The sequence below is a fragment of the Mustelus asterias genome, chromosome 3, assembly GCF_964213995.1.
Source record: "Mustelus asterias chromosome 3, sMusAst1.hap1.1, whole genome shotgun sequence".
Taxonomy (NCBI): domain Eukaryota; kingdom Metazoa; phylum Chordata; class Chondrichthyes; order Carcharhiniformes; family Triakidae; genus Mustelus; species Mustelus asterias.
This window is the reverse complement of record NC_135803.1, coordinates 122,986,395-123,007,921: the sequence shown is the minus strand read 5'-3', so window position 1 is coordinate 123,007,921 and position 21,527 is coordinate 122,986,395. Positions and strand designations below refer to the sequence as shown.

General features: G+C 41.1%; 1 protein-coding gene across 1 annotated transcript in view; it reads left to right on the top strand.

Moving 5' to 3' along the window:
• The first annotated feature begins 5,864 nt into the window (after positions 1-5,864).
• synpra (synaptoporin a) overlaps positions 5,865-21,527 on the top strand; it is a 353,939-nt gene continuing 338,276 nt past the window's right edge. Inside the window, exons 1-2 of the mRNA XM_078209520.1 lie at positions 5,865-5,962; positions 6,107-6,172. Coding sequence (XP_078065646.1) covers positions 5,945-5,962; positions 6,107-6,172 — 84 coding nt within the window. The 5' untranslated portion in view covers positions 5,865-5,944. The remainder of the gene's footprint in view (positions 5,963-6,106; positions 6,173-21,527) is intronic.

Sequence of the window (21,527 nt, the reverse complement as noted above, 5' to 3'; positions counted from 1 at the left end):
CTATACGTGCTAAGGACAATACTCTCTGACTCACGAATGCTCCACAGTGTCTCCAGCCGCTGCTCCAGCTCTGAAACTCGAGCTCCCAGGAGCTGTAGCTGGAAACACTTCCTGCACATATGCTGACCCAGGGGACTGGAACTGTCCCCAGCCTGCCACATGGAGCAAGAGGAGCAAACCACAGCTTGGAGTTCTCGTGTCATGTCTTATCCCTTTAAATTAAACTTTTGAAAGATGTTTTGTTTTAGATTATATCCAATTTTCTAGGGCCCTTCTTTCTTGCTTGTTACTTCCGAATATAACCTTTTCAAACTATAAACCACAGAAATTACACAGAAATGCTTGTTTCCCTTTACTAGGGTCAGGGAATAATTTGCAACCAGAACAGTAGACTGCCTCAGAGGTTTCTAAAAAAAACGACTTCTAATTACTGTCATCCCATTTCTCTTCATCTTGAGAAAATGGGACTTATGAACCTGATCCCAGCCTCCAACCTCAACCTTGTTTCTCAATTATTACCTACATTTTCTGGTTTATTTAGTACAAAATATTCTATCATACCCAATGAAACAGATTTTGGCCATCAGGCAATGTCTTCAGGGTAGGTTTCTTCCCTCACTTTAGCAGCAGAAGAATCAGCAGTATCTTATAGTTCCATTCCCATTTCAGAGTTCACTTCTTCTTATTCCTGAACTTCTCGTTCAAATTTTTCAGGTGATGTGGTGTACCCAAACAGTTGCTGGAGTGTGGTGACTAGGGGATTTTCACAGTAACTTCATTGCTGCGTTAATGTAAGCCTACTTGTAACTCTAGTAAAAAAAACTAAATAAACTAAATCTCTGTATGTCGGCAAGTCAAAGTCATCAGATAATTCACCCATACCTTTGGTGGATGAGGATGAATATGCGGTATGTGCACTGCTCAATACTTCAAAATTTCTCAAGTAAATGAAAAACAAGTGTTTTTGCCTCACTTCATCCTCCTGCCTCTCCTTCAATTATCTGTACTTTTGACTGCCAGATTGATAGTGTCACTTCATATTGACTGATCTTTCTTGATTTTAATGAATGAATTTTCTGAAAGAACAGACTTTGTTTTGTCCTTGTCAGCCCTGGGGTTCAAGTTGCTCCTGCTCACTTGACGACCGCACTTTTGAGCTGGCTCACTGGCTGCCTGGTTATGGTATGGCCTTGGCCTTGCCCTCAGTGGCCCAGCCCTCCTCAATCCTGGCTGGGGTTCAAGTTGCCCCTGCTCACTCAATGACTTAGCTGTTCTGCTTGCTCACTGGCTAACTCTGTGGCTATCTGGCCTTCTCACCTTGCCCTTGGCTCATTGCCTAGCCCTCTTCAGCCCTGTTGGCCTGGTTGAGCCGCCCCACTGCTCTCCTCAACAACCTCTGGCACCTCCTCGGCCCTTGCACCTCATGTCTGCTCAACAACGACCTTGAGAAATGTGCTGGCTCACCCACAGGCTGCCTCGCCTCCTGTCTGGCCTCAGGTCATCTCGCTTTTGTTCTTGGTTTATTGCCCACCAGCCATCCTCAGCCCTTCTAGCCTTGCCGAGTCGCCCCGCTGCTCCCCTCAACAACCGCTTTCGCCTCCTCAGCCCTCACATCTCACCTCTGCTCAAAAACAAAGACCTTGGGAAATGTGCTGGGTCACTCACTGGCCGGCCTCCTCACTTCGCCTTCACCCTCAGTTTGTTGCCTACAAGCCCTCTCAGCCTTGCTTCTGGTCTGGTCAAGTCGCCCCACTGCTCCCCTCAAAGACTGGCAGCCTGCGCTGAGTTCTCGCTTGGTCGTTGCAAGCTTGTACCCCTCAAAGTCAGCTCACGACCTCACTGTTCGCTCAGGCTGCCTGCCTGGCTATCTGGGCTGCTGCTTTTTAAAAAACATTTTCAGAGATCCTCCCTTCGCCAAATTCACCAATCTATCAACGATCTTGCACAGTGTTTTCCTGTCCTAAGTGTTTTCCTGTCCTGTCTCCACCAATCAAAGTCCTATGTTGCTCTGCAATTGGTAGTTCAAGAACTACAAATGAGCCTATCAGCAATTTCAGAACTCTCAGGCTCAGATTGGTGCCCCAAAGTCATCGCGGCTAGCATGGGGCTCCCCAATGTCTGGGGTCCTGTGCCTAGGCACGGTGTGTTTCATTGTAAGTCTATCTCTGGAGAGGTCGAAGCTCGATTGTGCTTGATAACCCTGTCATTATTGCAGTCAGCTGGAATCCAGAGTTGACACAGAAATATCAAAAGCTGTGGTTGTGGAGGATAGTCTTAATCCCTAAGGAACATTTCTGAGATTTGTTTTTCATGATCAATATCGGTGAAACGATGAACCTAAAATGAAAGGCAACTTGAGGGCTGTCCAGAAAGCAAGCATTTGCTTGTACAATCTGGTACTGATGGTTGTCGAAACGAGGACTGTTGTAAAAATAGAACCCTTGTGAACCAAGGGTTCCTTTAGAAATCTGGTCAGTCTGTAACACTGCAGTGTCTGATTGTGTAACTGTCTATTTTCCATGAGGGAAATTAGATGTGATGCTCAAGCAAACAATTCAACTGTGACCTGCTTCACACATCTACGCACAGCTGATTGGTTAACATTCATAACATCCCCAGCCTGAAATATTCCCAGTGCATAAACACTTGGTTTAGACACAACTACCTTGACCAGTACATAATATAACTTTGTAATGTTTTACCTGGTGAACTGAAACCTGCACTGGCACTATGCCTTGTACAGCTGGCTGTATGTACAGTTCTGCCTGTATATTTTCACTGTAGGGATGCAAGCTGGCCTACCTATCATTCCGCTGTTATTCTTCTTCCAAAACAATGCACAGATGTTGAGCAGTTTCAATTGTGGAACCAAGGCAGCTGGGGTAGGAAATCAAGCAACTGCAAAGTACTTGCCACAAAAATATTTTAAATATTTCAGTGGCAATGGAAAAGAAGAAACTTCAGCAATGAGCTGATAATTCACTACTGCCTTTTAGGGAAGGAAAGCTCTTATCTTTACCTGGTCTGTCTTCTATGTGAGTCCAGTCCCACACCAACATGGTTGACTCTGAATTGTTCTCTGAATTGGCCTAGCAAGCCAATCAGCTATATCAAACCATTTGAAAGAAACAGAAAAAAAAGGACTGACTACTCAGCTACACCCTAAGTATTGAATCAGGATGTGACAAAGTCTCGCTCTGCTCTGTCAACTCTGCACAGTTTTCCATACTAACATTTTGGGTCTGGTGCCAGCCTAGTGGAGGAGTATCTGACACTGTTATTCATACTCCCTATTAATCAGCCTTCCAGATTTCTCCAAAAATCATTGCTGTGTAAGTCCTGTCCCATTGGCAGGAAAACATAGTGAGGCTACAATGGTATATTGCAGTGGGGGGAATGGGAGAGGTGGGCAGTGTTGGTTGATAAGAAATCCTCAACACTGGCCCTAGACCCCATTAAGTCTCACTGCTCAGGTCAAATGGGCAAGGAAATGTTTCTTGCTCTTGTACTCTATGTTCCTAATATTAAAACTCAGGATAATACATACTTCATTAAATACACTCTCAACCTGTCTGGCCACCTTTAATGATTTCTGCATGAATAAACCCTGGTCCCTCTGTTATGGCACCCCCTTTAGAATTGTGCCCTGGATTTTATATCATCCCTGCGTGCTTCTACTAAAATCACTTCACAATTATCTGCATTAAATATCATTCACCACTTGTCCTCCCATTCCACCACTCTTGTATGTCCTTCTGAAGTCGTGCACTATCCTTCTCATGGTTCACAATATTTCCAAGTTTTGTACCATCTGCAAATTTTGAAATTGTGTCTGGTACACCAAAGTCTGGGTTCTTTATACATCAGGCAGAACAGGGGTGCTAACACCAACAATTGAGGAATTCCACTATAAACCTTCCTCCAGTTTCAAAATCGGGGTGCTGAAACTGCAAAAGGTCGTGAACGAAGCCTAGTACATCACGCAAACCAACCTCCCATCCACTGACTCTGTCTGCACTTTGATTTGATTTATTATTGTCACCTGTATTAGTATACAGTGAAAGGTGTTGTTTCTTGTGCACGACGCAGACAAAGTAGACTACATAGAGAAGGAAAGGAGAGAGTACAGAATGCAGTGTTATAGTCATAGCTAGGGTGTAGAAAAAGCGGGAAGTGTAGACAGAGTCAATGAACTCTCTGCTGCCTCGGAAAAGCAGCCAGCATAATCAAGGACCCCACACACCCCGGACATTCTCTCTTCCACCTTCTTCAATTGGGAAAAAGATACAAAGGTTTGAGATCACGTACCAACCAACTCAAGAACAGCTTCTTCCCTGCTGCCATCAGACTTTTGAATGGACCTGCCTCATATTAAGTTGATCTTTCTCCACACCCTAGCAATGACTGTAACACTACATTCTGCACTCTCTCTCCTTTCCTTCTCCATGAATGGTATGCTTTGCCTGTATAACGTGCAAGAAAAATACTTTTCACGGTCTACTAATACAATAATAAATCAAAACAAATATTCCAATCAACAACATGTCATAGTTTGTAAAAATTAAATGGCATTTTTTCATGTCAAGTGGTAAAATGTCAGCACCACCTGTTGTAGGAGAGCAACTTCAGCACTCCCGGTCCCGTCCCTGGCTCTGATTCACGTGCACCTGGCATCTCCAAGGCAATAAGAAGTCTAACAACACCAGGTTAAAGTCCAGCAGGTTTATTTGGGAGCAAATGCCACTAGCTTTCGGAGCGTGCTGCCCCTTCGTCAGGTGGAGTGGGAGATGTGCTCACAAACAGAGACACAAACTCAATTTACAGAATAATAATTGGAATGCTAATCAGGCTAATCAATGCTAATACAGCTAATCAAGTCTTAAAGGTACAGACAATGTGAGTGGAGAGAGCATTAAGCACAGGTTAAAGAGATGTGTATTGTCTCCAGACAGGACAGCCAGTGAGATTTTGCAAGTCCAGGCAAGCTGTGAGGATTACAGATAGTGTAACATGAACCCAAGATCCCAGTTGAAGCCGTCCTCATGTGTGTGGAACTTGGCTATCAGTTTCTGCTGAGCGACTCTGTGCTGTCATGTGTCGTGAAGGCTGCCTTGGAGAACGCTTACCCGAAGATCAGAGGCTGAATGCCCATGACCGCTGAAGTGCTCCCCAATAGGAAGAGAACAGTCTTGCCTGGTGATTGTCGAGCGGTGTTCATTCATCCGCTGTCGTAGCGTCTGCATGGTCTCCCCAATGTACCATGCCCCGGGACATCTTTTCCTGCAGCCTATCAGGTAGACAACGTTGGCCGAGTTGCAAGAGTACATACCATGTACCTGGTGGATGGTGTTCTCACGTGAGATGATGGCATCGTCGATGATCCGGCACGTCTTGCAGAGGTTGCTGTGGCAGGGTTGATTAGCTGTAAAGACTGCATTCCAATCATTATTCTGTAAATTGAGTTTGTGTCTCTGTATGTCCTGTTTGTGAACACATCTCCCACTCCGAAGACGAAGGGGCAGCGCGCTCCGAAAGCTAGTGGCATTTGCTACCAAATAAACCTGTTGGACTTTAACCTGGTGTTGTGAAACTTCTTACTGTGTTTACCCCAGTCCAACGCCAGCATCTCCACATCATGGTCTCCAAGGCAACACAGTCGCCGATGGTGACTGTCCAATAGAAATTTCTCCGTCCAGGGGCGGGGGTAGAGGGGGGGGAGGCGGAGACATCAGCCAATGAGAGCAGTGCTTCCTTCCGGCTCGGGTCGCCTGAGCGAAGCTCGGAGTGTCCAATAGGAGGGGGCCTTGCGTCTCGGGGGCTTCGTCAACCTTCGGCATTTTCCGGCACGTGCCGACCTTCGGAGAGTTGGAGCCGGGAGCTGTCAACAAGCGGCTCCCTGTGAGTGCCCGACACCAACCGCCGCCACACTCACCCAGCTGCAGCGATGGACATTATCAATCAGGTAAGAAAGAGACACACACTCCCACAAGTTTTCGAGCGGCATTCGGTGAAATAAAGTGACGGCAAGATTGTCCGGAGTCATTTTACCCTTAAACAAAAAAAAGAAAAATTAATGTTTTTTTTTGTGTGCACTTTATTCCGCCAGCTTGTAGCATCTGGTACATTTCGCATCGCCAAAGAGCCTCTGGGGTTTGTGCGCCTCCTCGAGTGGGTAAGTTTTTTTTTGAAAATGTCCCACTTGTGACATTTCAGAAGGGAAAGTGAATTTAAAATATTGCTTTTTGACTTGAGTGACTTATTCATCGTTGGCTGGATTTGGAAGTGGAATACAATGCTGGATGTGTTTTTTTTGTCTCAGAAAGGAACAGTTGGATGGATTTTACTGATTAAGTAGGTGGTTTGTGTGCATGCTGCTCCTTCGAAGTCACTATCCTATTTGTTTCCCAACAAAAATCTGATACAAAGGTTTTCTCCAGAGAACGTGATGCCGCCCCTTTCCCCTTACCAGTTGTTTATACCTTCAGGCAAGGGGCTGTTTTGCATGAATAGCTGTGCAAACTAGTGCGTTTGAAACGTTTTATTTTCTAGCCATGTCTAATTTTTTTTTAAAAAAGGAATAAGATCCAGTTATATATTTGGCAGCGAGTAATTGATGACAAGAAACGTTGGAGTTCGATGATGGGAAGAAGGATGGCGTTAGAGCAGTTCTTGTATCCAAACATATGGCACACATTAAACATTATCATTTGCCAATCGATATACTTGGGTTACCCCATCTTACGACTTGTTTGTCTTTATTAATATTTTGTGTTGTACACACTGACTGAAGAATCAATCGTTTTTGAGAGGCGCACGCTATCCTTTCGCGATTTCCTTTTTCTCTACAAACGTTCAAAGCAATTGTATGGAAGGGAACTTGGAATCTAATTTTGTTGTTTCTAAAATCATATTACCAGAGCGGATTATTTCTTTGTTTATAAAACCCCTGGTAATTTCATTTATGACTGATAAGTTTAAAAAAAATAATTTACCGTAAATTGTTTCCTTTCCAGATGGTAAATATAATTGGCTTAGAAGAAACCCGGAGGGAATGGTGTTTGTTTAGAAGACAGTGAGCAATAGGGTATTTACAGTGTACTTAGCTATCCTTCGAGTTTTTTATGATTTGTACCAAAATATACTAATGCTATTAAAGTGCGATAAGAAACCGGTCGTAGGATTTTGTAATGAAAAAAAAATTGACTGCATTTGTAGACTTCCAAAATGTAGAGGAATAATTGCCACTTTCAGAACTCTATACATATAAATAGCAATTGTTTTATTCTGACGAAAATTGAATAACTTAAAAAAACAAAGTTCATTAAGCTTCTTTAATTGGTGCGTGAATAATGTATGTGTTTATTATTTGTGGTGGTATCTTCTGGTCATGTAGTGCTGTATCACTAATGCTAGTAATTGAGGTAGGATCTGCAGTTCAGACAAGACCTGAATTTACTACTTAACTTCTAAATCTAATTTACTTGACACAAATAATAAAATGTAATTATATGTTAAGTCTGTTTTCTATGATTAATCCTTTCTAAGTGGTGTTTCAGAATGGCTATTAATGGCAATATTATGGGTAACATATTAAAGCCATTTTATGTTGTTATTCATCTTAAAGGATTTGTAAAAAAAAAACATTATTTCTGATCACAGTTTTCCAAACAGAACAATAAATATATGTTTTAAAATTGACATTGACCATACATATTTTTTCTTTATTTAGTACTTAGCCTCCTGTTATTTTGAATCACACATTTTGTCAGCAAATTGATTCATTAGCTAAAGCCAATTGTGAAATCTTCGCCCATAATCCTGTGAAATAAGCATATAATAATACACAATTGAATTTTAGATACAAGATACAAGATCAGTATCACTATTGTGAAGTATCCTACAAGATGTTTTATCATGTTTATACACAAATGACAATACAATCTCTTGATTGACAACAAAATAAAATATTGCACTATTGATTCATGCTTAGCACACAATATACATTTTTGAAAACGACAATGTGAATATTTGTACTGCATCACCAACGAATCTGGAAAGTGAAATATTCCAGCAGCTGAATTTGAGATGGGAATAATTCTTTAAAGATACACAAATAAGTACAAAGTAAGTTCCCTGGTAGATGAAAAAAATGCTTGTTTGTTTAATAACTAAAATTTTTGAAGTTTTAACTGCACATCTATTTGGAACTCAAAAGCAAAATGTGATGGAAGCTAGACATCTGAAATAAAAAAACATAAAATGCTGGAAAGATTCAGCAGGTCTGGCAGCATCTGTGGAGTGAGAAGCAGTATTAACTTTTCAGGTCATTGACTTTTCATCCAGTGACCTTTCTGATAAAAGGTTATTGACTTTCAGGGTAATGTCCTAGAATCAACCCCCTCCAGCTGCTTCATCCATGATCTTCCTTCAATCATAAGATCAGAAGTAGGTATGTTCGCTGATGACTGACAACATTCAGTGTCATTCGTGACTCTTCAAATACTGAATCAATCCAAGTCCAAAAGTAGCAAGACCTGGACAATATCCAGGCTTGGGATGACAAGTGGTGAGTAAAATCTGTGTCACACAAGTGCCAGGCAATGACCATCTCCAATAAGAGGGAATCTAACCATCATCCCATGACATTCAATGGCATTACCATCGCTGAAGTCCCCACTATTAACATCATGGGAGTTCCATTAACCAGAAACTGAACTGGACCAGCTATATAAATACTCTGGCTATAAGAACAGGTCAGAAGCTAGGAATCCTGCTGTGAGTAACTCATCTAACTGATCAAAGCCTGTCCATCTACAAGGCACAGGTCAGGAGTGTGATGGAAAACTTGCCTGGATGGATGTAACAGTCTTGCCTGGTGATTGTCGAGCGGTGTTCATCACCAGGCAAGACTGTTCTCTTCCTGTTGGGGAGCACTTCAGCGGTCATGGGCATTCGGCCTCTGATATTCGGGTAAGCGTTCTCCAAGGCGGCCTTCACGAAACACGACGGCGCAGAGTCGCTGAGCAGAAACTGATAGCCAAGTTCCGCACACATGAGGACGGCCTCAACCGGGATATTGGGTTCATGTCACACTATCTGTAATCCCCACAGCTTGCCTGGACTTGCAGAGTCTCACTGGCTGTCCTGTCTGGAGACAATACACATCTCTTTAACCTGTCTTAATGCTCTCTCCACTCACATTGTTTGTACCTTTAAGACTTGATTAGCTGTAAGTATTCGCATTCCAACCATTATTCTGTAAATTGAGTTTGTGTCTTTATATGCCCTGTTTGTGAACAGAATTCCCACTCACCTGAAGAAGGAGCTTAAGGCTCCGAAAGCTTGTGGCTTTTGCTACCCAATAAACGTGTTGGACTTTAGCCTGGTGTTGTTAAACTTCTTACTGTGTTTACCCCAGTCCAACGCCAGCATCCCCACATCATGAATGTAACTGTAACAGCATTCAAGAAGCTCAACACCATCCAGGACAAAGCAGCCTCAATGTTTGGCATCCTATCTGTAAACATTCACTCCCTCCACCACCAACGCACAGTAGCAGCAGTATGTACCATCTACAAGATGCACCGCGGGATCTTATCAAAGCTCCTTCGGTAACATCTTCCAAACCATAACCGTTATCATCTGGAAGGGCAAGGGCAGCAGATACATGGGAATACCGTACTTTGGTTTTCTTCTCCAAGCCACTTATCACTCTGACTTGGAAATATATTGCTGTCCCTTCACTGTCGGGTCAAAATCCTGGATCTCCCTCCTTAACAGCACTTTGGGTGTACCTAGACTGTGTGGATTACAGCGGTTCAAGAAGGCAGCTCATCACCACTAGCTCAAGGTCAATTAGGGATGGATAATTAAAAAACCCTGAAGTGTTAAATTTGTTGCTTTCCACAGATGCTGCCAGACCTGCTGAGTATTTCTAGCATTTTCTGATTTTATATCAGGATCTCAAATTATGTTTGCTTTATTTGGCTGACCCTTTTCATGTTCACCTACAGTGCTAGCTGTTCTGTCTTTGAGACAGGAAAAATTGATCATGTTGAATTCACTCCGCCTGAATAATTCCCCCCGGTTGCTAATCACAGAACAGGATTGAGTCCAGATCCTATTCATTCAGCTAGAGGAGGTATGTGGTGGACAATGACAGAGGGGATAGCTGAGTTAAAGAGAAAAGAAATCAGAAAATTCCAAAGCATTACCTTTTTCAGATATCATTATCACGGCCACATTTTTAGCAATGACACCTATGAAAAAACTGCTCAATGATACCCTTTCCAGTGAATATTCAAAGATGAGTCATCCACGCAGTAAAACTTTAAATTGATTAATTTACTGGACATCAGCAGGTGATTAGCGTAAGAATTGCATAGTGAATACATAACAATTGGCAAGGTTTAAGTTCACATGGGAAATTCATATTTAGTTGTAGTTAACAGGTTGTGTACTGAAATGGGCTATATACTCCTTGTACTTGTTACAAGTAAGCAATTTTCACATATCTACTCACCCCACATACTTACCATAATGTTCTTCCCATATGATAAAAGCTTCTAAGCATATTTGATTTGAAATATTAAGTAATGCATTATATTTCTGAGTTTTGTTGCTTTTATATCAAGGAAATTATATGGAGCTTTAGAGGTTGTTGTCCCCAATTTCCTTCAACAGCTTTGATTTTAACTTGCTGCTGTTTAGTTGCTGTTCATATTATTTAGTAATGCTTGGCATTGCATGGAGATGCACAATTTTAATCCCAATATTCAAAGGTTTCAAGAATAAAAGAATAGAACATAAGGAAACAATCCAACTAGAAGTGTGGAAGAACAGATAAAGATAAATGCTTTAAAAAATCGATTGATATGGTCTCAGAGAATTGTGGTTTTATAGCTAAAACATTTATCACAGCAACCCATTGCCATTACTTGATTATGAATACCTTTGGGTGAATTATGCTTTTAAAATATACTCAATAGCTTCAAATATACTGTTGTTGATATTAAAAAGGAATGCATTTCATTTCCTTTGCCATTTTAACAGAAAATTGGGTCTATATTCTCTGGAGTTTGGAAGAAAAACTTTATCATTAGGAAAGGCAAGGGCAGCAGATACATGAGAACATCTAACCTCGATTTTCTTCTCTAAGCCACTTACCACCCTGAGAGGTAGTCTCATTGAAACATACAAGATTCTGGATGGCCTTGGCAGGATGGTATCTGAGAAGTTATTTCCACTGGCTGAGGAATCTAGAATGCAGGCATATACTCAGGATAAGGGGTCGACCATTTAGGACTGAGCTGAGGGGAAATTTCTTCACTTAAAGTGTTGTGAATCTTTGGAATTCTTGACCCCAGTGGGTTGTGGTTGATTATAGTTTAGGTTGGGATAGAGAAGCTTTTGGTCTCAAAATTAATGAGTCAATAGCAAATGGAGACAAATGGGGTATGATTTGGTGGCGATTACTGAAACATGGTTACAAGAAGACCACATCTGGGAATTGAATACAAAAGGGTACTCAGTATTTCAGAAGGATAGACAGAAAGGAAAAAGGAGGTGGTGTAGCTTTGCAAGTGAAGGAAGGGATCAGCGCTGTATTGAGAAATGATATAAGCACTGGAGATCAAAATGTGGAATCAGTCTAGGTAGAAATAAGAAATAGCAAAGGAAAGAAGTACCTGGTGGGGGTAATCTATAGGTCCTCAAACAGTAGCTCTGCAGTGGGGTACAGTATAAACCAGGAAATACTGGGGGCTTTGAAGAAAGGTACAGCATTAATCATGGATGATTTTAATATGCACATATACTGGATTAATCAAATTGGCAAGGGTAGCCTCGAGGGAAAGTTAATTGGATTTATTAAGAGATTGTTCCTTGGAGCAGTATGTTGTGGAACCAACCAGAGAGCAGGCTGTTCTGGATTTGGTATTGTGTAATGAGCAGGGATTAATTAATTACCTCATAGTTAAGGATCCTCTAGGAAAGAGTGATCATAGTATGTAGAATTCGAAGTTCTGTTTGATGAGGGCAAGAAACTGGAGTGCAACATTCGCATTCTGGAGTTTAACAAACGTAATTATGTAGGCATGAGAACACACTTGGTCTGAGTGGACTGGGCAGGAAGGCTAAAAGATAAGACAGTTGATGAGCAGTGGCTGTTTCAGGAGCTATTCAATTTTGATTTGATTTATTATTGTCACATGTATTAACATACAGTGAAAAGTATTGTTTTTTGCGTGCTATACAGACAAAACATATCGTTCATAGAGAAGGAAATGAGAGAGTGCAGAATGTAGTGTTACAGTCATAGCTAGGGTGTAGTGAAAGATCAACTTAATGCAAGGTAATTCCATTCAAAAATCTGACAGCAGCAGGGAAGAAGCTATTCTTGAGTTGGTTGGCACGTGACCTCAGACTTTTGTATTTTTTTCCCGAAGGAAGAAGGCGGAAGAGAAAATGTCCAGGGTGCGTGGGGTCCTTAATTATGCTGGCTGCTTTGCCGAGGCAGTGGGAAGTGTAGATAGAGTCAATGGATGGGAGGCTGGTTTGCGTGATGGATTGGGCTACATTCACGACCTTTTGTAGTTCCTTGCGGTCTTGGGTAGAGCAGGAGCCATACCAAGCTGTGATACAAACAGAAAGAATGCTTTCTATTCCTCCCAACTAAAATGTATACCAGAGAACAAGAAAGATTATAAGAGAGGGAAGAATCCATTGCTAAACAAGGAAATTAAAGATAGCATAAAGACAAAAATTAAGGCATACCATATTGCAAAGGCCAGTGGCAGGCTGAAAGATTGGGAACTTTTAAAGATCAACATCAAAGGGTTACTAAAAATGTAATAAAAAGAGCAAAGGTAAATTATGAAAGAAAGCTAGCAAAAAACATAAGAAAGGATAGCAAAAGCTTCTAAGTATATAAAAGGGGAGAGTGTAGCTAAAGTGAATGTTGGTCCCTTGGAGGATGAGACTGGGGAGTTAATAATGGGGAACACAGAAACGGTGGAGACGTTAAATCAATATTTTGCCTCAGTTTTTATAGTGGAAGACACAAGCACCATCCCAATAATAACAGGTGATGCAGAGGAAATAGAAAGGGAGGAACAATCAACATCACTAGGGAAATAGTACTCCACAAGCTATTGCGATTGAAGGCAGACAAGTCCCCAAGGCCTACATTCAAGGATATTAAAGGAAGTGACAGCTGAGATGGTGGATCGATTGGTTACAGTATTCCAAAATTCCCTGCATGTGGGAAAAGTTCTAGTGGATTGGAAAAATGTTCATGTAACACCCTTATTCAAAAAGGGAAGGAGGCAGAAAGTAGGAAACTATAGACCAATTAGTTTAACATCAATTATTGGGAAATTGTTAAAATCCATTATTAAGGAAATAATAACAGGACATTTGGAAAGCTAAAACGCAATCCATCAGAGTCCGCATAGTTTTATGAAGGGCAAATTGTGTTTGACTAATTTGTTAGAGTTCTTTGAAGATGTAACAAGCCAAGTGGATAATGGGGATCCTGTGATGTCGTATATCTGGACTTCAGGAAGGTGTTTGATAAGGTGTCGCACAGAAGGTTAATACACAAGGTAAGATCACATGAGATGAGGGGTAATTTATTATTGGCTTGGAAAGAAGACTGAGTAACTGACAGAAAGAAGAGAGTCAGCATAAATGGGTCTTTTTTGATTGGCAAGATGTAATTAATGGGGTGCCATAGGGTTTAGTCCTCATGCTTCAACTGTTACAATCTGTATTAATGGCTTGGATACATGGATAAAAAGTACTCCAGCTAAATTTGCAGATGACGCTAAAATAGATGGGATAGTAAGTTGCGAAGAGGAAATACAACATTTACAAATGGATATAGATAGGTTAGGTGAATGGGCCAAATTGTGGCAGATGGAGTTTAACGTGGATAAGTGTGAGGTTATTCGTTTTGCTCAAAAAAATGGAAAGGCAACTTATTATCTAAATAGAGAGAAACTTTGGGGTGCTTTGGTGGAGGGGGATCTGGGTGTCTTTGTGCATGAATCACAGAAAACTGGTATGCAGGTACAGCAGGTAATAAGAAAAAGAAATGGAATGTTGGCATTTATAGCTAAAGGAATGGAGTGTAAAAGTAAGGATGTGTTGCTGCAGCTATACAAGGCATTGGTGAGACTGCACTGGGAGTGCTGCGTACAGTTTTGGTTCCCTTATTTGAGACAGGGTGAAGTGGCATTAGAGGCAGTTCAGAGGAGGTTCACTAGATTGATTCCAGAGATGAGGAGTTTGTCTTACGAAGAGAGATTGAGCAGTTTTGGCCTATATTCTCCAGAGTTTTGAAGAATGAGAGGAGTTCTAACTGATGTATATAAGATGATAAAAGGTATTGACAAAGTAAATGTAGAGTGGATGCTTCCACTTGTGGCAATACAGAACAAGTGGGTCATAGTTTTAGAATAAGGGGAAGCAGATTTAAAACCGAGATGAGGAGAAACTGTTTCTCTTAAAAGGTTGTGAATCTGTGAAATTCATTACCCCAGAGCGCGGCCGATGCTGGGACATTGAGTAACTTTAAGGAGGAGATAGACAGATTTTTAATTAGTAATAGATTGAAGGGTTATGGAGAATGGGCAGGAAAATGGATTTGAGGTTGAGGTGAGATCGGCTATGATTGTATTGAATAGTGGCACAGGCTCAAGGGACTGAATTGCCTACTCCTGCTCCTATGTTCTTATGCTCTTATGCCTTTCAAGGGGTATGGGGAGTGGGTGGGGAAGTGGAGTTGAAGCCCAAGATCAGCCATGATCATGTTAAATGAAAGAGCTCAATAGGCTGTACTGTCTACTCATGCTCCTGTTGTTTTTGTTCTTGTGAGTAGAGATATTAACCCATTTAAAATAAACAAGTTAATATCTGCAATAAAATAGTGAACAGAAAAGAAACATGTGAGTGCAGTCATTCATTTATAATGTTAACAATAACTTCTAGCAATGATACAATGTATTTACATTTATTTTCCTAATGACTTATATATATTCCATTACAGTAATGATACAAAGGAACTTATAATGGGTTTTTCAAAGAATAATAAATATATTTTTCTTGTAAAATGACTAGATGTGACACATGCAATGTCATCATTCTTGTGTTGTTCGGTTGGGCCACAAGCTGTGAAATAGATCAATCTAGTGGCTTGTATACACGAACCTAGATCTTTTGCTCATTTGTAACAGAAATGCAGCATGGTAAAAATTCTGGCAGTGCAAAGGTGTGCCCTAATTCTCTTTAGGCTTGCAGGCTCAAAGTTATTTAAATAATTTGGGGAAACATGTTGGTATATGGCACCTGGATGTGGCAGGATCTTGTCAGAGTGCAGAATAAGTGTTGATCTCTGGAGCCACTGAAGAAAAGTAGAATTTTCAAAAAATCCAAATCCAGTTTACTATTAAAACTTTGTTCAATAATTTAACTATTTTAAGAACAAGTACATAATCAAGGACGATCCAAAATAAGTCCCTTTTTTCAGTGGAGTCCATATTTTTTGGTTGTTTGTAAATTAAGTTATGAATATGAATGAAACTTAAATTTAACTTCATATGAGACTGATCTTTTGGGGTAGTTTAACCATTGTGCTTGGTCAGTTCAAACCCCTTTCAAAAGGATTTGTAATTGAAATTTTCCAATCATTGCCCATACTAACTGAGGCAAAGTTTGCACTAACATTACTAAGGCACATTAGCAGATTGGGCAGACCAAATACAGCTATAGTTTAATGGCGTATAAATGTGCTTTAAAAGAAAAAAAACAAGAATGGGAATATCTAACAAATGAAAAGACACTGAAGCATAGAGCGACCTAGAAGCTCATGTACATAATTCACTGAAAGGCCAAATGCAGGTTGACACAACTACAAGAAAAGGCTTTGGGTTTTATAAATAGGGTATTGACCACAAGAGTGACAATGTACTGATGAATTTATATAAAACATTATTTGGGCCACAATTTTAGTATTATACCATTATAGGAAGGACATTAAAGTGTTTGTGAATTTGCACTGGGGAATCAATAGAATGAAAAGATTAAGTGAGTGGACAAAGGTCTGGCAGATGGAGTACAATGTTGGCAAATGTGAGGTCATCCATTTTGGTAGGAATAACAGCAAAATGGACTATTATTTAAATGGTAAAAAATTGCAGCATGCTGCTGTGCAGAGGGACTTGGGCGTCCTTGTGCATGAATCACAAAAAGTTGGTTTGCAGGTGCAGCAAGTAATTAAGAAGGCAAATGGAATTTTATCCTTCATTGCTAGAGTGATGGAGTTTAAAAACAGGGAGGTTATGTTGCAGCTGTATAAGGTGCTGGTGGGGCCACACTTGGAGTATTGTGCAGTTTTGGTCTCCTTACTTGAGAAAGGATATACTGGCACTGGAGGAGGGGCACAGTAAGAAGTCTCACAACACCAGGTTAAAGTCCAACAGGTTTATTTGGTAGCAAATACCATAAGCTTTCGGAGCAATGCTCCTTCGTCAGATGGAGTGGTCTCTGTTCTCAAACAGGGCACAGACACAGAAATCAAATTACAGAATACTGATTAGAATGCAAATCTCTACAGCCAGCCAGGTCTTAAATGCACAGACAATGTGGGTGGAGGGAGCATTCAACACAGGTTAAAGAGATGTGTATTGTCTCCAGACAGTACAGCTTGTGAAATTGTGCAAGTCCAGGACTCAAGCTGCGGGGGTTACTGATAATGTGACATAAATCCAACATCCCGGTTTAGACCGTCCTCATGTGTGCGAAACTTGGCTATCAGTTTCTGCTCAGCGACTCTGCGCTGTCGTGTGTCGTGAAGGCCGCCTTGGAGAACGCTTACCTGAAGATCAGAGGCTGAATGCCTGTGACTGCTGAAGTGCTCCCCCACAGGAAGAGAACAGTCTTGCCTGGTGATTGTCGAGCGGTGTTCATTCATCCATTGTCGTAGCGTCTGCATGGTTTCCCCAATGTACCATGCCTCGGGACATCCTTTCTTGCAGCGTATCAGGTAGACAACGTTGGCCGAGTTGCAAGAGTAGGTACCGTGTACTGGAGGAGGGGGGCAGAGGAGATTCACTAGGTTGATTCCAGACTTGAGAGGTTGACTTATGAGGAAAGACTAAGTAGAGTGGGACTATATTCATTGGAATTTAGAAGAATGAGGGGGGTCTTATGGAAACATATAAAATTATGAAGGGAATAGATAAGATAGAAGCAGGGAGGCTGTTTCTACTGGCAGGTGAAAACAGAACCGGGGGCATAGCCTCAAAAGCAGATTCAGGACTGAGTTGAGGAGGAAGGGTTGTTAATCTGTGAAATTCCCTGCACATGGAGCAGTTGAGGCTATCTCGTTGAATGTTTTTAAGGCAAAGGTAGATACATTTTTGAACAGTAAAGGAATTAAGGGTTATGGTGAGCGAGGGGGTAGGTGGAGCTGAGTCCATGAAAAGATCAGCCATGATCTTATTGAATGGCGGAGCAGGCTCGAGTGACCAAATGGCTTACTCCTACTCCTAGTTCTTATGTTCTCATGTTCTTATGCTGAGGATGCAAAACTGTATTATTAAAAGAGATTCAGAGGTGTCAAATGAGGCACTGGTTCGCCTCATCTTTTATGCCTGAGTGGGGAGTTGACAGAGCCATGGGTGGCTCCCTGCAGATTGCACAATCTTCACTCAGTAACAAATTTCTCTAGTTGGGGCCGACTACTCAACTGTTCCAACCCGCCGCCTGTCCCTCCTTCCAGGTGTCATTGTCACCTCCCCCTCTCTCCAGCTGCTGTTATTACCTCTTGCGATGCAAGCTTCTAGCGCCCAGCTAACGGAATTGAGTGTGTGGGTGGTGATTGTTAATGAGTCTCAAATGAGGTTGGAATAGCAGTCTTACAGGAAGTTAATTCATCAGTTCCATATATATTAAACAGAGTTCACATTCTGTCTTTTCACATAGATTATTTAACCCCGATATCACCTCAGTAGCAGAATATAGGAAAATAACCTGCGTTATTTTAGCTTATGCGGAATGAAACTTTATTGCAACACATGTTATTGGAGTTCTAGGATGGAGCTACTTCACATAAATATAATAGATACTCAATGAAACTTCAGAAATTTGAAAAAACTTGCCACTGATTTATAATCCTCACTGAACTTTAGGGAAGTTAGAGCAGCAAGACTTTGCAAAACAGTATGGTCATTTTTTAACAAAATAGAAAACAATGCTGAATAATGCAATGATGAATAACAAAAGGTCATATACAGTTTATAATGGTGGTAATGGGATTCTACAGGATGTGCCTATTGTCATAGTAACATGCTGGCTTCAGTAGGCATTTTAACTGTGTTGCTCAGCTGTGAAAAATGCCACCAGGAGAGAATTGAGATACCAGAACTATTTCGCTTGGAGAAGAAAATCATAAGTGAAGATTTAATAGGGTTTTGGAAGATTATGAAGTGGTTTGTTGAATTGAACAGGGAAATTATATCCTCTAGTTAGGAAGTTGGTGGTGAGGGGGTCATCAATTTAAAACTGTCACTTAGAGCAAGGTAAGAAGTTACAGAAAATTCCTTTATGCAAAGAGGCATTGTAGAATTGAAGCCTTTGTCATTGGGAGCTGTTGAAGCAGAGATCATTGCATTTATTTAGGAAAGTGGGAAAACATTTGAAGCAGAGGAGGACATGAGGCTGAGGAGTTAGAATAAAATATTTGGAAAAATTTGGAATACTCTGCAGTTGGCACAAGCACAATGAGCCAAATGGGCTCCTTCTGTGCAGTGAACATATATGATTTATGGCACAAACAACTGCAACCACAACATTTTATGTAATCTTGTCAGTCATCTCTAATTGTAGTGCACCCATCCAGATATAGGCTCTCTATAATACACTTCCCATGGAAAATAATGGAGTAACATGGATGACTAGGGAGCCAGCAGAATGTTTCCAAAGAATATATATTCGACCTGAGCTATGCTGGAAAAACTGTGGAAAGTCCAAGCCACCACATTGAAAGCCTGAAGTTGGTGCACTTTATGAACATTAAAACTTCATTAATCCTCAACTGCTGGGACAGTTTTGGCGACATAGTGGAGCAAGTGAAAAGTGGGCCTGTGTGATCCACTTTTGAACTGACCATGTGTAAAGCACATTGTTGATATTGAGCTGGTCAGCAAATAGGAGGATGATAGTTGGGGGCCACTGCGCACGCACAGAGGCCCGCTGGTTTCAGCCTCTTGGGCGGGAATAGGCCCCGCTCCCCTGAAATCCAATGATATTCATGATGGCGGCCTCTGCAATGCACAGTGTGGAAGATTCTCGTGTGAACTCCCACTGAAAAAAACAGCATGAATTGCTGCAGTTTCCCCACAAATTCAACACTTAGAATTTTTTGGGGGGAGAATTCTGGCCTATTTGTGTATTTTTTGGATGCTGTGCTTATATCTCATTGTCAGTTCAGTTGTTAGTAAGCAGTAGCAGTTTATGATAACCATTACATTCAGTAACAATGCAACATTTCTATTGATTGAAAATAATAAATTGACTAATAATTTTTGTCTAAGACTGTCAAAGAAATGGTTTGCTGTATTAGAAAAAAGACTCATTAAAATAACCAAATAAAATTACCCATTTTTGAATATTTAATTGGTTGCAAAAGATTATTTATTATATGTCTTTCTGTGATGAGCAATGGCTTTGTAGCATAATTTAACTTGTTAAAACCATATGGGAGAACATTTTCAAATGTCAAATGCATTAAGTTTGAAGCTCTTAACACTGTTTATTCAACAATTTAAAACTGACTTCATATTGGTAACAGTTATGATTTTATTTAAGCATTAGTGAGACTCATATACTACGGTATTCCAACAACAGATTACTAAAAGCAATTGAGAATTACCAGTTATTGCCCCTGGGATAAAAGGTGTGGTTCATTCCCAATCCCCTCTGCTCATATATTTGCCTACACCTGCCTGGTGCTCATCGTGGCCCTTCTACACTGAGAATAATCCAAAACTTCTATGAAACACTCAAAATTGGGAATTGCCATGAAACCTTTCCAATTGTAGGCACAGCAAGTTCTGTGGTCAAACACAGGGCTCAGATTTCACTCTTTTAAGCTTTACCACAAGCTATTCTGTATTTTGTTTCTATGGAGATGACTCCGCTGTAATGATGCACTTTCACAGACTTCATTTATGAACACACAGAATAAGAAAACAGCAGCCATATGGCTACACCTAGTCCCCTATATGTCACCTGCCTAAGAGGTGACTCCACCCCAAGGGTGATTACCCACCCCAATTGGTTACCCAAGCTAAATGATTTGCTGTGTTGCCCTTAAATGACACAATCACCACACCGACCCAAGAACTTGGAGATAACAAGCATTCTCATTGTAAATAAAATCTGGGTTTTCACATTCTTTTCCCTAACTTTAACAGATATAAAATACAAGTAAAGTAATAAATTCACAGACTATATTAAGCTGCAATCTGCTAAAGCATAATGTTGATAATTAGTAAAAGGGAATTTATAAATGATTGTATTTCAACAAATATCAAAAGTTCTCAGAGCTTTCCTGCAGACAGGAGAAATAAAAGATTATGCAATAGTAATGAGATTTTACCATAACAAGGGCAGTTCTGATTCTGCATTATCCTGAGAGTCCAAGAGCTGTAAATTTTGCAGACAATTAATTATTGTACCAAAAAGTTTAAGGTCATTTAACTCTTGAATATCTAATCCCTCAAAGTACCTTCATAAACCCATGTTCTTACATTAACAATGAACATGCTCGTTTTGAAGATGATATTTAGGGCTGGATTCTCCGACCTCGCCTGCAGCTGCGATTCTCTGGTCCCACTGCAGTGAATGGAGAGTTGGCTGAGCACCAAATTCTGATAGAGTCATACAGTGCAGAAGAGGCCCTTTGGCCCATTGAGTCTGCACCGACATGTGAGAAACACCTGAGCCCCCACCTAAACCCATTTACCAGCACTTAGAAATCATAGAAACCCAACAGTGCAGAAGGAGGCCATTCGGCCCATCGAGTCTGCACCGACCACAATCCCACCCAGGCCCTATCCCCACATATTTACCTGCTAATCCCTCTAACCTACGCATCTCAGGACTCTAAGGGGCAATTTTTAACCTGGCCAATCAACCTAACCCGCACATCTTTGGACTGTGGGAGGAAACCGGAGCACCCGGAGGAAACCCACGCAGACACGAGGAGAATGTGCAAACTCCACACAGACAGTGACCCGAGCCGGGAATCGAACCCAGGACCCTGGAGCTGTGAAGCAGCAGTGCTAACCACTGTGCTACCGTGCCGCCCATAGTCTTCAATGTTATGACGAGCCAAGTGCTTATCCAGGTACTTTTCAAAGGACGTGAGGCAACTTGCCATTACTACCTTCCCAGGCAGTACATTCCAGACCGTCACCAACCTCTGGGTAAAATTCTCCATTCTTACTGGCAGTGGCTGTGTG